The sequence below is a fragment of the Chiloscyllium punctatum genome, chromosome X, assembly GCF_047496795.1.
Source record: "Chiloscyllium punctatum isolate Juve2018m chromosome X, sChiPun1.3, whole genome shotgun sequence".
NCBI classification, from domain to species: domain Eukaryota; kingdom Metazoa; phylum Chordata; class Chondrichthyes; order Orectolobiformes; family Hemiscylliidae; genus Chiloscyllium; species Chiloscyllium punctatum.
The window spans coordinates 10,128,395-10,145,455 of record NC_092791.1 but is presented as its reverse complement, the minus strand read 5'-3'; the positions used below and the strand labels follow the sequence as shown (position 1 = coordinate 10,145,455).

Here is a 17,061-nt window from a genome sequence, read left to right as displayed (position 1 = left end):
CCATGCCGACCAGTTATCCCAACCCAATCTAGTCCCACCTGTCAGCACCCGGCCCATATCCCTCCAAACCCTTCCTATTCATATACCCATCCAAATGCCTCTTAAATGTTGTAATTGTACTAGCCTCCACCACTTCCTCTGGCAGCTCATTCCATACACGTACCACCCTCTGTGTGAAAAAGTTGCCCCTTAGGTCTCTTTTATATCTTTCCCCTCTCACCCTAAACCTATGCCCTCTAGTTCTGGACTCCCCTACCCCAGGGAAAAGACTTTGTCTATTTATCCTATCCCTGCCCCTCATAATTTTATAAACCTCTATAAGGTCACCCCTCAGCCTCCGACACTCCAGGGAAAACAGCCCCAGCCTATTCAGCCTCTCCCTATAGCTCAAACCCTCCAACCCCGGCAACATCCTTGTAAATCTTTTCTAAACCCTTTCAAGTTTCACAACATCTTTCCGATAGGAAGGAGACCAGAATTTCATGCAATATTCCAAAAGTGGCCTAACCAATATCCTGCACAGCTGCAACATGACCTCCCAACTCCTGTACTCAATACTCTGACCAATAAAAGAAAGCATACCTAATGCCTTCTTCACTATCCTATCTACCTGTGACTCCACTTTCAAGGAGCTATGAACCTGCACTCCAAGGTCCCTTTGTTCAGCAACACTCCCCAGGACCTTACCATTAAGTGTATAAGTCCTGCTAAGATTTGCTTTCCCAAAATGCAGCACCTCACATTTATCTGAATTAACCTCCATCTGCCACTTCTCAGCCCATTGGCCCATCTGGTCCAGATCCTGTTGTAATCTGAGGTAACCCTCTTCGCTGTCCACTACACCTCCAATTTTGGTGTCATCGGCAAACTTACTAACTGTACCTCTTATGCTCGCATCCAAATCATTTATGTAAATGACAAAACGTAGAGGACCCAGCACCGATCCTTGTGGCACTCCACTGGTCACAGGCCTCCAGTCTGAAAAACAATCCTCCACCACCACCCTCTGTCTTCTACCTTTCAGCTAGTTCTGTATCTGGCTAGTTCTCCCTGTATTCCATGCGATCTAACCTTGCTAATCAGTCTCCCTTGGGGAACCTTGTCGAACGCCTTACTGAAGTCCATATAGATCACATCTACAGCTCTGCCCTCATCAATCTTCTTTGTTACTTCTTCAAAAACCTCAATCAAGTTTGTGAGACATGATTTCCCACACACAAAACCATGTTGATTATCCCTAATCAGTCCTTGCCTTTCAAATACATGTACATCCTGTCCCTCAGGATTCCCTCCAACCACTTGCCCACCTCCGAGGTCAGGCTCACCGGTCTATAGTTCCCTGGCTTGTCTTTACCGTCCTTCTTAAACAGTGGCACCACGTTTGCCAACCTCCAGTCTTCCAGCACCTCACCTGTGACTATTGATGATTGATGATACAAATATCTCAGCAAGAGGCCCAGCAATCAGTTCTGTAGCTTCTCACAGAGTTCTAGGATACACCTGATCAGGTCCTGGGGATTTATTCACCTTTAACTGTTTCAAGACATCCAGCACTTCCTCCTCTATAATCCGGACATTTTGCAAGATGTCACCATCTATTTCCCTACAGTCTATATCTTCCATATCCTTTTCCACAGTAAATACTGATGCAAAATATTCATTTAGTATCTCCCCCATTTTCTGTGGCTCCACACAAAGGCCGCCTTATTGATCTTTGAGCGACCATAATTCTATTAGCTTTAAAACAATTAAAGTTTAAAACTGGAGCAGGGTCAATTTTGATAGTGTTAGGAAGGAACTTTGAAAAGTTGATCGGGAGGGGCTGTTTGTGGGTAAAAGGACATCTGACAAGTGGGAGGCTTTCAAAAGTGAGATAATGAGAGTTCAGGGCCAACATGTTCCTGTTAGTATGAGGGGGAAGGCTGGCAGGAGTAGGGAACACTGAATGACGAGAGATATTGAGGCTCTGGTCAAGAAAAAGGAGGCATATGCCAGACATTGGCAGTTGGGAGTATAGGGGATGTAGGAGTACACAAATCAGGAGGGCAAAAAGGGGACATGAGATAGCTTTGGCAGATAAGGTGAAGGTGAATCGAAAGACACTCCACAAATCTACTAAGGGCAAAAGAGTAACTAGGGAAAGAATCAGGCCCCTTACAGATCAACGAGGCCATCTGTGTGTGGAACCGCAGGAGATGGGTGAGCTCCTAAATGCATATTTCACATCAACATTTGCTCTGGAGAAAGACATGGAAGTGAGGGAGCTCAGGGAAATAAACGGTGATGTCTTGAAACAAGTCCACATTACAGAAGAGGAGGTGCCAACTCCCTGGGACCTGATCAGGTGTATCCCAGGAAAATTGTGGGAAGCTAGGGAAGAGATTATGGGGCCCCCAGCAGAGATATTTCTTTCATCAATAGCCACGTTTGAGGTGCTGGCTGACTGGAGGGCAGCTAATGTTGAGCCATTATTGAAGAAAGGCTGTAAGGAAAAGGCAGGGAACTATAGGCCGGTGAGCCTGATGTCAGTGGTGAGTAAGTTGGTGGAGGGGATTCGGAGTGACAGGATTTAAAGCATTCTGGAAAGGTGAGACCTGATTCAGGATAGTTAGCATCGCTTTGTGTGTTGGAAATTGTGTCTGACAAACTTGATTGGGTATTTTTTAGAGGTGACTGAGAAGGTAGATGAAGGTAGAAGATTGACGTTGTTCACATGGACTTCAGCAAGGCCTTCGACAAGGTCCCGCATGGTAGACTGGTTTAGTAAGGTTAGATCACGTGGGATCCAGGGAGAGCTAGGCAATTGGATACAACATTGACTTGACGGTAGAAGACAGAGGGTGGTGGTGGAGGGTTGTTGTTCAGGCTGGAAGCTTGTGATCAGCAGTGTGCCACAAGGATCAGTGTAGCTCAGGTTGAGGTTTAGGGTCTCGGTTGATAGATGGTATCTATATCTATGTGTTTGTTTATGGCGTTGTGGTTGGAGTGCCAGGCCTCTAGGAATTCTCTGGCATGTCTTTGCTTAGCCTGCCCCTATGACAGCCAGACTACTAAGACCCCTCGGAATCCTAGTAGCACACAAACCCACCAACACTCTCAAACAAAAACTAACAAATTTAAAAGACCCAGTACAACCCATGGACAAAACCAACGTCATCTACAAAATTCCATGCAAGGACTGCCACAAACACTACGTAGGACAAACAGGAAGAAAGTTAGCCACCAGGATACACAAACACCAGCTAGCCATAAAAAGACACGACCCTCTCTCCCCCGTAGCCCTACACACGGATGAAAAACACTACCAATTCGACTGGGACAACACATCTATCCTGGGACAGGCTAAGCAAAGACATGCCAGAGAATTCCTAGAGGCCTGGCACTCCAACCACAACGCCATAAACAAACACATAGATCTAGATACCATCTATCAACCCCTCAGAAAATGAACAGGAAATGACATCACCACAAACCCCAGGAACCCCATCCAGGACAAACATATAAATAGAAAGCAGGAGACAACAGCTTCGCTTCACTTGGAGGGCGCCACTGATGATGTTACCTAGCCAGGTAATGAAATGTCTGGATATCAAACCTACAGCTCAGCGAGCAAACCTACACCCTAAACAAGGATCAGTGCTTGGTCCACTGTTGTTCGTCGTTTATATGAACAATTTGGATGAGAGTATCAAAGGCCTGGTTGGTAGGTTTGCTGGTGACACCGAAATTGGTGGTATAGTGGAAAGTTCTCTACAAGTACAAAGGGATCTTGATCAACTGGGCCAGTGGGCTGAGGAGTGGCAGATGGAGTTTAATTTTGATAAATGTGGAGTGCTGCATTTTGGTCAGGCAAACCAGGGCAGGACTTACATAGTAAATGGTAGGGCCCTGCAGAGTATTGTTGAACAGAGACACCTAGGGGTGCAGGCACATCATTCCTTGAAAGTAGCTTCACAGGTAGACAGGCTGGTGAAGAAGGTATTTGGTACGCTTGTCTTCATTGGTCAGAACATTGGGACGTCATGTTACAGCTGTACAAGACCTTGGTAAGGCCACATTTGGATTATTATGTACAAATCTGGTCACCCTGCTATAGGAAGGATGTTATTACATTGGAAAAAGGGCTAAAAAGATTTACAAAAATGTTACCGAGACTGGACGGTTTGAGTTATAAGGAGAGGCTGAATAGACTGGGGCTTTTTTCTCTGGAGCGTGGGAGGATCAGGGTTAACCTCAAGAGGTTTATAAAAACATGAGGGGCTTAGATAAGGTGCAGAGCCAAGGTCTTTTCCCTAGGATGGGGGAGACCAAAACTCAAGGGCACAGGTTTAAGGTCAGAGGGGAAAGATTTAAAAGGAACCCAAGTCGCGACTTTTTCACGCAGAGGGTGGCGCGTGTATGGAACAAGCTGCCAGACAAGTACAGTGACAACATTTAAAGACATCTGGGCAGGTACACAAATAGGGAAGGTTGAGAGGGATGTGGGCCAAATGCGGGTAAAGTGGGACTAGTTCAGTTCAGGAAATCTAGTTGGCCTGGACGAGTTGGGCCGAAGGGTCGGTTTCTGTGCTGTACGACTCTCTCTGACAGATCATTTTTGTGTGCAGAATTTTAAACAAGTGAAAAACCATTGACACAATGGGGAAACTTTCCCAAAAGAGAGAAGGACGTACCTTAAATCCTGCAATAGCCCCAGACTGAAGGTCAGATTCAATGTTTCCTGGATCCAGGTACGCAATACTCATCAGAAAGCCAGGCCCAGTGAAGGCCCAGAGCTTCCGAAAGCTTAATCGAGTCTGTCGGGGAAAAGAAAGACCAGTCACTTAGACAGGAGACAGCTGTGTTTCCCGCCTTATTTATTGCTCTCCTGACACAATGCTTGACATCTGGCATCCCCACTAAACATTCGCAGGACAAAAAAAAGAGGTCAAGTGATGTAATTGAGGTGGTGCACCTTGTGGGGAAAAGGACCGTTGCCAGGGTGACCACCCAGGAGGAGGCTCGACATAAAGGTATCACTGCAGGGTCTGATGGTGGAAAGCCGCTACTTGGGTGCCGACACACACCAGGGACTGACCGCCCTCCTCAACGGGGGGACTTGGAACCTGAGCTGTGACCCAGTGCGTCTTTTTGTTCCAGAAGAAATGAACCAACGTTCTCTGCATGTTTGTGACAGTCGGAGGGACCAAAGGGACTAGCCGGTACCACAACGTGAAGGCCACCAGCACTCGACTTCTGTAAGACAGAGGTCCTGGGCCTCCTTCACCGCCGCTCCCTCACCACCAAACGCCTGGAGGAAGAACGCCTCATCTTCCGCCTCGGAACACTTCAACCCCAGCGCATCAATGTGGACTTCAACAGTTTCCTCATTTCCCCTTCCCCCACCTCACCCTAGTTCCAAACTTCCAGCTCAGCACTGTCCCCATGACTTGTCCGGACTTGTCCTACCTGCCTATCTCCTTTTCCACCTATCCACTCCACCCTCTCCTCCCTGACCTATCACCTTCATCCCTTCCCCCACTCACCTATTGTACTCTATGCTACTTTCTCCCCACCCCCACCCTCCTCTAGCTTATCTCTCCACCCTTCAGGCTCACTGCCTTTATTCCTGATGAAGGGCTTTTGCCCGAAACGTCGATTTCACTGCTCCTTGGATGCTGCCTGAACTGCTGTGCTCTTCCAGCACCGCTAATCCAGAATCCTGTAAGACAGATTCAAGATTAGAGTGGTGCTGGGAAAGAACAGCAGGTCAGGCAGCATCCGAGGAGCAGGAAAATCGACGTTTCGGGCAAAAGCCCTTCGTCAGGAATGAGTGGATCCTGTAAGACAGCACTGGGAGCAGTCCTCTCCATGGCCTAGGTGAGCTGAGACTTTAGCCTCCAGCGGTTTGCAAACATTCACGAGGAGACAACAGAAGCAAAGAAGGTGTGCCTATGGATAATTGACAGCTGAAGGAGCCAATGAGGAGATAGTGGGAGGTGCCATAAATGACCTTGGTCCTGAAGAACCAATGAGAGATCGATCATGTTTCTCCTGCCTCAGAACCTATTGTTGACCTATTGTCTCCGCCTGCTCCTGGCCATCCAAGCTCATCATGTCCTCCTAACTCAACTCTATCCACGCCCCTTTGGTCCAGGAACTCCCCACCTACGTTCGGGACACAACCCATACCCTCCACATTCTCCAAGACTCAATTCCTGGCCCCCAACACCTCATCTTCACCATAGACGTAAAGGCTCTTTACACCTGTATTCCCCCTGACACCTTCCACCCCACCCACAAACTCACTGAGACCATTTCCAACACTCCCAGGACCTCTCTGTTTCCATTTCCGGAAACCAACTCACCACCGATATCCATTTCAAACCCACAAACTCCCATAGCTGCCCCCTATACAAAATGTCATTCCTAGTTCCTCCCAATTCCTTTGCCTCTGCTCCTAGGATGAGGCGTTCCACTCCAGCACATCCCAGATGTCTGAGTTTCCCCCTCCTCGGTAATTAAGGATGCCCTCAATTGCATCTCCTGCACTTCTGCCGGCACAGTGGCACAGTGGTTAGCACTGCTGCCTCACAGCGCCAGAGACCCGGGTACAATTCCCGCCTCAGGCAACTGTCTGTGTGAAGTTTGCACATTCTCCCTGTGTCTGCGTGGGTTTCCTCCGGGTGCTCCGGTTTCCTCCCACAGTCCAAAGATGTGCAGGTGAATTGGCCATGCTAAATTGCCCGTAGTGTTAGGTAAGGGGTAAATGTAGGGGAGTGAGTCTGCGTGGGTTGCTCTTCGGAGGGTCGGTGTGGACTTGTTGGGCCGAAGGGCCTGTTTCCACACTGTGAGTAATCTAATCAAACCCCCTCCCTGCCACCAATAATAAGGGTAGAGTCCCCTGGTCCTCATATACCATCTCAATAACCTCCAAATCCAACGTGTCATCCTTCGCCACCGATAATCAGACCCCACCACCAAAACAATATATCCTTCCCCACCCCTATCTGCTTTCCATAGGGACCATTCACTTCATGACTTCCTTGTCAACTCTACACTCCCCACCAATTTCTCCTTCCCACCTGGTACCTTTCCCTGCAACTACAAGAGGTGCATCACCTGCCCCCTACACCTCCCCTCTGACCTCCATCCAAGGCCCCAAACAATCCTTCCAGATCTGACAGATATTCACCTGCACATCATCCTGGTCTATTGTATCCATTGCTCCCAATGTGGTCTCCTCTATATCGACGAGACCAAAAGCGGACTCAGGGACTGGTTCGCCAAGCGTCTGCGCTCCGCATGCACCAACTGACCCAACTTTCAGGTTGTCATCCATTTCAGCTCCAGCTCCAGCTCCCCCTCCCCCTCCCCTGGTGACATGTCCACCCTTGGCCTCCTCCACTGTCAGAGTGAGGCCAACCGCAAACTGGAGGAACACCACCTTATGTGTTGCTTTTGGGAGCTTACAGCCCAATGGATCAATATAGAATTTACCAGCTTCAAAATCTCCTCCCTCCAGCCTTATCCCAAGCTCAGTCCTCCCCCCCCCCCACCTCCTCACCTCCCTGACCTGACCTAACCTGTCCATCTTCCTACTCTCCTATCTACTCCACCCTTCCCCACCTGTCTAATCACAATAACCCCCAACCTGCATCCCCCTATCAACATCCCACCTACCTTTCCCCCAGTCCCACCCCCCCTCCCTTCATTTACTTTCAGGAAACTCCAAACTCCACACAGACAATCACCTGAGGGTGGAATCAAACCCGTGTCCCTGGTGCTGTGGGGCAGCAGGGCTAACCACTGAGCCACCGAGCCACGCTGTGCTGTGGACTTTGGTAAATGTTGAGGGTGTATGCGAAGATATGTGTTGGGGTGTGTTGGTGAGAAGAGGTTTGTTTGTGGGGCAGAGTGGTACTTTAGGGAGGGTTGTGGGAGGTGTGTGTGTTCAGATGGGGCTCTCGTCTCCACGTGATACACTGGGGATTAATTGAGCAAGAACGTTTCCCATCGCATAACGACTTCAGGAAAGGCAGGAGGTTTGTTTGGGAATCATCCATCCTGCTGCCTTGCTGACAGTAAAACACACTGACCTCAGTCAACCCTGACCGCTCATGCAGTTCCTCTGTGCTCTGTTGTCATAAGGAGGGTTCGGGACCCCTGAACTCTTTTGATTAAGTTTCGCATCAAGCCTGATTTCGATTTGTCTCAGACTGGCTCCTCTGCCTGACAACACGGGGCAGTGCACTCACCGAGCTGCTATGAGGAACAGGGATTTTCTCCATCTGATGAGTATCAAATGGCGTCTCTGCAGTCATGAACGACCCTGCCAAGCTGATTTGGGTGCAACTGGTGTCGATCATTTTGGGAGGCTGTTCTGGAAACAGATTGAGGTACTTCATCAGGCAGGCAGACACTGAATAGCGCTGGAAAGTGCAAGAATGACCCCCCCACCCCCAACGATGAGCCCGGCCCACATGGACTCCCCGGTGCCCCTCTCACTCAGCAACCCTTCTTCCTTCACTCTTCGCGCCCCCCCCATGACCCCTACCCTCAGCAGTCCCCCCCCAGCCACCCCCTCCTCCCCCCCCCCATGACCCCTGTCCTCAGCGGTCCGCCCCAGCCCCCCCCTCCTCCACCCCAATGACCCCTACCCTCAGCAATCCACCCAGCCACCCCCCAATGACCCCTGCCCTCAGCAGTACCCCCCAGCCACCCCCTCCTCCACCCCCAATGACCCGTACCCTCAGCAATGCCCCCAAGCCACCCCCTCCCCCACAATGACCCCTACCCTCAGCAATCCACCCCAGCCACCTCCTTCCCCACCAATGACCCCTACCCTGAGCAATCCCCCCAGCCACCCCCCTCCCCCCATGACCCCTACCCTCAGCAATCCACCCCAGCCACCTCCTCCCCCACCAATGACCCCTACCCTGAGCAATCCCCCCCAGCCATCCCCCTCCCCCCATGACCCCTACCCTCAGCAACCCCCCCCAGCCACCCCATCCTTCCCCCCAAGTGACCCCGACCCTCAGCAATCCCCCCCAGCCACCGCCTCCTCTCCAATGACCCCTACCCTCAGCAATCCCCCCCAGCCACCCCCTCCACACCAATGTCCCCTACCCGCAGCAATCCCCCCCAGCCAACCCATCCCCCCAATGACCCCCACCCTCAGCAACCCCCCCAGCCACCCTATCCTACCCCCCCAATGTCCCCCACGTTCAGCATCCCCCCAGCCACCCCCCTCCTCCCCAATGACCTCTACCCTCAGCAATCCACCCCAGCCAACCCCTCCTCCCCAATGACCTCTACCCTCAGCAATCCCCCCCAGCCACGCCCTCCTCCCCAATGATCCCTACCCTGAGCAATCCCCCCCAGCCACCGCCTCCCCCTCAATGACCCCTACCCTCAGCAATCCCCCCAGCCAACCTCTCCTCCCCCCAATGACCCCTACCCTCAGCAATCCCCCCAGCCTCCCCCTCCCCCCTCAATGACCCCTACCCTCAGCAATCCCCCCAGCCACCCACGCCTCCTCCCCAATGACCCCTACCCTCAGCAATCCCCCCCAGCCGCAACCATCCTCCCCCCCATGTCCATTACCCACAGCAATCCCCCCCAGCCACCCCTCCCCCCAATGTCCCCTACCCTCAGCAATCCCCCCAGCCACCCCCTCCTCCCCAATGATCACTACCCTCAGCAATCCCCCCCCAGCCACCCCCTCCTCCCAATGATCCCTACCCTCAGCAATCCCCCCCAGCCACGCCCTCCTCCCCAATGACCCCTACCCTCAGCAATCCCCCCCAGCCACCCCCTCCTCCCAATGATCCCTGCCCTCAGCAATCCCCCCCAGCCACCCCCTCCTCCCCAATGACCCCTACCCTCAGCAATCCCCCCCCAGCCACCCCCTCCTCCTTCCCAATGACCCCTACCCTCAGCAATCCCCCCCAGCCACCCCCTCCTCCCCAATGACCCCTACCCTCAGCAATCCCCCCCCAGCCACCCCCTCCTCCTTCCCAATGACCCCTACCCTCAGCAATCCCCCCCCCCAGCCACCCCCTCCTCCCCAATGATCCCTACCCTCAGCAATCCCCCCCCAGCCACCCCCTCCTCCTTCCCAATGACCCCTACCCTCAGCAATCCCCCCCCCCAGCCACCCCTCCCCCGCAATGAGTCCCATACTCGGCATCCCCTCCAGTGACTCCACTTCCCCACCCTCCAGCTACTCCCTTTCCTGCCCAGTGACCCCTCCCTCAAGAGACCCTGACCCTGAACACTTAAATGACCCCTCCCCCTGTGACACTGTGCCTCCCTCTCATCACTGTTCCATGTAACCAATACACACTGATTCACACACACACACACACACACACAGACATGCACATGTAAAAACATGTGCACACACAAAGGCATGTACTCAAACACAGACCCACACAAATACATATACACACACTCTCAGATATACTCTCCTTCTCCCACGTGCATACAGACTCAGACACTCTCTCTCGCTTCCACACCCACACACTTAGGCACACTCTCTCACACATGCTCAGACTCTCTTGCATACACACACACAGACACACACACAGACACACACACAGACACACACACACAGACACACACACACACAGGCACACAGACACACACAAATACATGCAGACACATTCACATGTTCAAGATTCATAAAGACATGTGCACACACAAAGGCACGTACTCAAACACTTACAGACCCACACAAATACATATACACACACACACACACACACACACACATCAGATATACTCTCTCTCTCCCACACGCACACACTTAAGACATTCACTCTCTCTCTCACATGCTCAGACTCTTTTGCGTACACTCTCAATGTCTTACACACACAGATGCAGACACATTCATATGTTCAAAGTTCACACACAGACATGTACACATAAAGACGTCCACAAAGGCATGTACTTAAAAACAGACAGACCCACACAAATACATACGCACTGTATATACACACACACTCTCTCTCTCTCTCTCCCACAAGCACACACTTAAGACATTCACTCTCTCTCCCACATGCTCAGACTCTTTTGCGTACACTCTCAATGTCTTACACACACAAACACATTCAGACACATTCACATGTTCAGCCTGTTCAAAACATTTGTTTCTTTTAGTTTCTCCACCCTCAAAGATACTCGATCTGCCTGTGTTCTGTGCTCCATGGGTAAATGCTGCTTCCCCATCCCACACCCAAAAAACTGTGCTCACAGCGGCCTGTTTGCCTGGGACACAGGGTCCAGCAAGTCAGCTCTTTGCAAACAGCCAAACAGTCCGGAATGTAAACCCTCTCCTCATTGGCGATTTCTCACTTCACTTGCTGGAACAGAGGGAGGCGGTTCGTTCCTGTCATTCATCAGAAAATAAGGAGAAGCAGACAGGTTGTGCCCACTGTTGAAATGTGAAGCAAAAGCTTAAAGACTCTCTCATTACCTCAGCAGCAAATTCCTGGAAACAGCCGGGTTCTCGGAACATCCGAGATTTCCTAAAGCCAGGGTCGTTCAGAGAGGCAGTCTCTGATTCTAAGCTATCGGATATTTGGAAATCATTCTGTTTTGAAGCTATCATTTAGCAAGGTCTCGAGGGGGAGGTGGTGGTGCTTGGATCAAAGAGCAATGGTTCCACTATGTTCCAGTGAGATTGTGCCTGAACTGGGCTGCGCTGACTCAGCTTACCTGAGTGAAGATTAAACATTCACTCCCTCGGGAACCACAGTGCATACCATCTACAAGATGCACTGCAGAAACTCACCAAAGATCCTCAGACAGCACCTTCCAAACGCACAGCCACCGCCATCTAGAAGGACAAGGGCAGCAAATACATGGGAACACCACCCCCTGCAAGTTCCCCTCCGAGCCCCTCACCATCCTGACTTGGAAATATATCGCCATTCCTTCAGTGTTGCTGGGTCAAAATCCTGGAATTCTCTCCCTCAGGGCATTGTGGGTCAACCCACAGCACGTGGACTACAGCGGGTCAAGATGGCAGCTCACCCCCACCTTCTCAAGGGGGCAACTAGGGACTGAGCAGTAAATATTGGGCCCAGCCAGTGACACCCACATCCTCTGGATGAATGAGAACGAGATAGTCTGAGAAGACTGTAATTGTCCTCAGTTTGATTTTGTTTCTGCCTGTTCTCCAGCTCCTCCTATGCTCTACATCAAGCAAACTAAGTTTATAGGGTTTATCTGGTAATGCAATCCTTCTTTAATCTGGATAATTTATTGACCGGATTCGTAAGCCGCACTGGGAAAACTGACTCTATGCCCCTCACTGGAAACAAAGCCGGTAATCATAGAGTCATTGAGATGTCCAGCACGGAAACAGACCCTTCGGTCCAACTCATTCATGTCGGATATCCTAACTAAACCTAGTCCCATTTGTCAGCATTTAGCCCGTATCCCTCTGACCCCTTCCTATTCATATACCCATCCAGATGCCTTTTAAACGCTGTAATTGTACCAGCCTCCACCACTTCCTCTGGCAGCTCATTCCGTACACGTACCACCCTCTGTGTGAAAAAGTTGCCCCTTAGGTCTCTTTTATATCTTTCCCCTCTCACCCTCAACCTATGCCCTCTAGTTCTGAAGGCTCTCCCATCCTTGGGGTTGCCTATAGAGGGGTTCAAAACCGCACCCCTTCAAGTCAAAGTGAGTGATCAGTGACTGAAGCTAAGCAGTGCCTGGCAAAGAAAAAGATAGGGACCATATTGCTTCGACTGACACCCTGCTGCAGGGGGTGCATTGGCTGAACACAAGACTATCCTGAGTTGCTTCCTCAATGGCAAGCCACTCGATGCCAATGTTTCATTCTTAGTCCAAATGGGTGAGGAACTGGAGGGTGACAGACAACTGCAACTTCGAGGCAAGACAAGGAAGAAAGAAGCCAAAAGAAAAAGTATCTTTCAGTCATTTGCAAAAACCCAGAGCAGGAAATCACACTGAATGGCTTTGTTGTGTCATTTTGGGAGGAGGATTGGGAAAGGATAACATTGATTGATTGCTGTCACATGTACTGAGATACAGTGAAAAGTGTTGTTTTGCATGCTCTACAGGCAGACTGAACCACACAGAGTGCAACAACGTAGCAGAACAAAATGCAGAATACAGTGTTACAGACACAGAGAAGGTGCAGAAAGAGAGAGAGAGAGATCAGAGAGGGCATAGGTTGAAAGTGAGAGCCGAAAACTTTAAAAGGGACCCAAGGAACATAGAGTCATACAGCACAGAAACAGACCCTTCGGTCCAACTCATCTATGCTGACCAGATATCCTAAATTAATCTAGTCCCATTTGCCAGCATTTGGTCCATATAGCTCTAAACCCTTCCTATTCATATACCAATCCAGATGCCTTTTAAATGCTGTAATTGTACCAGCCTCCACCACTTCCTCTGGCAGCTCATTCCATACACGTACCACCCTCTGCATGAAAAAGTTGCCCCTTAGGTCTCTTTTATATCTTTCCTCTCTCCCCTTAAACCTATGCCCTCTAGTTTTGGATTTCCCCCACCCCAGGGAAAAGACCTTGTCTATTTACCCTATCCATTGCCCCTCATAATTTTATAAACCTCTATAAGGTCACCCCCTCAGCCTCCGACGCTCCAGGTAAAACAGCCCCAGCCTGTTCAGCCTCTCCCTATAGCTCAAATCCTCCAACCCTGGCAACATCCTTGTAAATCTTTTCTGAACCCTTTCAAGTTTCACACCATCCTTCCTGTAGCAGGGCAAACAAGACTGAATGCAGCATTCCAAAACCAGCCTCATCCTCGGTACATGATTCAGCAGGGCAGCCTGGTTTACGTTCATCCTAAGGGAGAAGTTCCCTCTGGTCCAAGTGCCCCACGAGTTGGAAACTCTTTCTGCCCACATCACAGTTTGGTTGGGTGATGCATTTGGTCCCTTGACTGGTCTGACCCTCTGCCAGCTTGGGCGGTGCCCTGTAATAATCTTCAGTCTTAGTGCAGTGATGGATGGAGTAGGCAGCCTAGTTGCCCGTGGTCCCAGAACGTCACTGTCCCATTCCCACTGAAATTCACATTGACTCTTTCCCAATTTTTATGATGCACCACGGAAAGCATCCTATCCGGGTGCATCACAGCTTGGTATAGTAACTGCTCTGCCCAGGACTGTAACAAACTACAGGGAGTTGTGAACACATCCCAGTCCCTCACACTACCCAACCTTCCATCCATTGGCTCCATCTACACTTCCCACTGCCTCGGGAAGGCAGCCAACATCATCAAAGAGCCCTCCCACCCCGATTACACTCGCTTCCACCCTCTTTCATTGGGCAGAAGATACAAAAGGCTTGAAAACACGTACCAACAGATTTAAGAACAGCTTCTTCCATACTGTTATCAGAACAATGAATGGACCTCTCGTATACTCGAGTTGATCTTTCTCTGCACCTTCTCTGTAACACTATATTCTGCATTCTGTTCTATTACCTTGATGTACTAATGGTAGGTAGGATTTGTCTGGATAGCACGCAAACAAGCCTTTTCACTGTATCTCAGTACATGTGGCAACAACAAAGCAAGTCAAATTAAACCACCACTTTGGCAAAGTGAAAACTGGCCTCATAGCTGGACGGAGAGGGCCTTCTGGAGAAATGCCTCTTCCCAGCTGGAGAACAGGAGGCAGACGGTAGCTTACCAGTTGACTCTTTCATCTCTTGATCGAAGCTCATTGTATTACAATCTTGCTGATGCTCTGAGCTCTCTGAAATTAAATGAAAAGAAAAAAACAGGGAGGCATAAATGATTGTGGGACTGAGTTTGCCTTGGGGTTTCTCCTGACCCCTTTGGATAATTTCAATGGAAAAGCAGCAGAATTGGTCAAGAGTTATATGTATCTGTGTGTGTCTGCTGTTGTTTGTATATCTGTATGCATGTGTGTGTGTGTTTGTGTCTGTACATATGTGTGTGTTTGTATTTTGTACGTCTGTCTGTGTATACATCATGTGTATCTTGTGTGCGTCTGCCTGTGTGTGTGTCTGCGTGCCTGTATGTGTGTGCCTCATGTGCTTGAGTGTGTGTGTGTCTCGTGTACTTAGGTGCGCACACGCACACACAGGCTCGTGTGTCTTGTGTGCTTGTGAATGTGTACCTGTGTGTGTCTGTCTTGTGTGCTTGTGATAGGGTATCTGTGTGTGTGTCTCTGTGTTTGTGTGCATATGTGTCTCTGTGTTTGTGTGCGTTTGTGTCTCTGTGTGTGCATGTGAGTTGCTGTGTGTATGTGTGTGTCTCTGTGTGCATGTGTGTTGCTGTATGTGTGTGTCTCTGTGCATGTGTGTGTTGCATGTGTGTGTGTCTGTGTATGTGTGCATGTGTGTGTCTGTGTAGGTGTGTTTCTCTGTGTGTAGGTCTGTTTGTGGGTGTGTCGTATGGGGAAGAGGAGGAAACTCTAAGTGATGTTTGCAGCTCATCCGCACTCCGCAGCCCATTGTCGTTTAATGTGGACATTACATAGCCACCCTAGATTACAGACGACCCAAGAGATTCTCACCCCTAACATGCACCTCAGGCAGTGTAACAGCACTGACCAACTGTGATGCAAGCTTGCTATAGTCTGAAAGGGTTACTGTCAAGGAATGCACTAAGTATTACCCACTATGGCCCTGTCACACAGGACTCTGACAAGGGAACAGCTTTGCACCTCGAAGGAGTGAGAGACATCACCGAATCACCCTCAGTCTCATGCAACAAAACCCCATCTTGAGAAGAGTCAGATGGTGACCTTGTAACCATTATTTACCATAATCCGAACCTATCTGGTTCGAGAGGAAGCAAATCTGACCGCCCTTCCATTTAAAAACAGAACGCACTGGAGAAACTCAGCAGGTCTGGCAACACCTTCAAAGAAGAATCATGCCAGACTCAGAACATTCATTCTGTTTCTCTCTCCACAGATGCTGCCAGACCCACTGAGCTTTTCCAGCATTCTCTGTTCACATTTCCGACTTCCGCTATCTGCAATACTTGGGTTTCAAATCTGCAATCTGACATGTAGATCTGGCCTACATGTGACACCAGACCCACAGCAAACATGGCTGACTCTTAACTGCCCTCTGAAATGGCCGAGCAAATCACTCAGTTGTATCAGTCCACAAAAAAGACTCAATGAAAATGGACCAACTGCTCAGCATCACCTTAAGTAATTGAAACGACAACAGTGAACATAGCCCTGCCGACCCTACAAAGTCCTCCTCACTAATATCTGGGAGCTAGGACCAATATTGAGAGCGTTATCCCAGACTAGTCAAGCAACAGCCTGACATTGTCTATAATGTATGATTCTGTAAGTATGACAATGTCCCAGACACTACCATCACCATCCCTGGATACACCCTGTCCCACCGGCAGGACAGACCCAGCTGAGGTGGGGGCACAGTGGGATACAGTCGGGAGGGAGTTACCCTGGGAGTCCTCAACATTGACTCCAGGCTCCATGAAGTCTCATGGCTTCAGGTTAAACCTGGGCAAGGAACCCACCTGCTGATTCCCATGTACTGTCCTCCCTCAGCTGATGAATCGGTACTCCTCCACATTGAACAACACTTAGAGGAAGCACTGAGGGTGACAAGGTCACAGAATGGACCCTGGGTGGGGGATCTCAATGTCCACCACCAAGAGTGTCTCAGCAGCAGTATTACTGATCGAGCTGGTCAGGTCCTAAAGGACATAGCTGCTAGACTGGGTCTGCGGCAGGTGGTGGGGGGACCAACAAGAGGGAAAAATACACTCAACCTCATCCTTACCAATCTGCCAGCTGCAGATGTATCTGTCCATGACAGTATCGGTGAGAGTGACCACCGCATAGTCCTTGTGGAGACAAAGTCCCACCTTCACATTGAGAATACCCTCCATCGTGTTGTGTGGCCTATCACTGTGCTCAATGGGACAGACTTCATACAGATCGAGCAACTCAAGACTGGGCATCCATGAGGCTCTGTGGGCCATCAACAGCAGGAGAACTGTACTCCAGCACAATCTGTAACCTCATGGCCCGGCATATCCCCCACTCAACCATTACCA

The 17,061-nt window shown here is 50.1% G+C and overlaps 1 protein-coding gene across 1 annotated transcript in view; it reads right to left on the bottom strand.

The window, feature by feature from the left end:
• Positions 1 to 17,061, bottom strand: part of LOC140471184 (natural resistance-associated macrophage protein 2-like) — a 199,706-nt gene that overhangs the window by 145,703 nt on the left and 36,942 nt on the right. The window contains exons 3-5 of the mRNA XM_072567072.1: positions 14,681 to 14,746; positions 8,238 to 8,362; positions 4,674 to 4,796 (exon numbers count right to left, since the gene is read on the bottom strand). Of these exons, the coding sequence (XP_072423173.1) occupies positions 4,674 to 4,796; positions 8,238 to 8,362; positions 14,681 to 14,746 (314 nt within the window). The remainder of the gene's footprint in view (positions 1 to 4,673; positions 4,797 to 8,237; positions 8,363 to 14,680; positions 14,747 to 17,061) is intronic.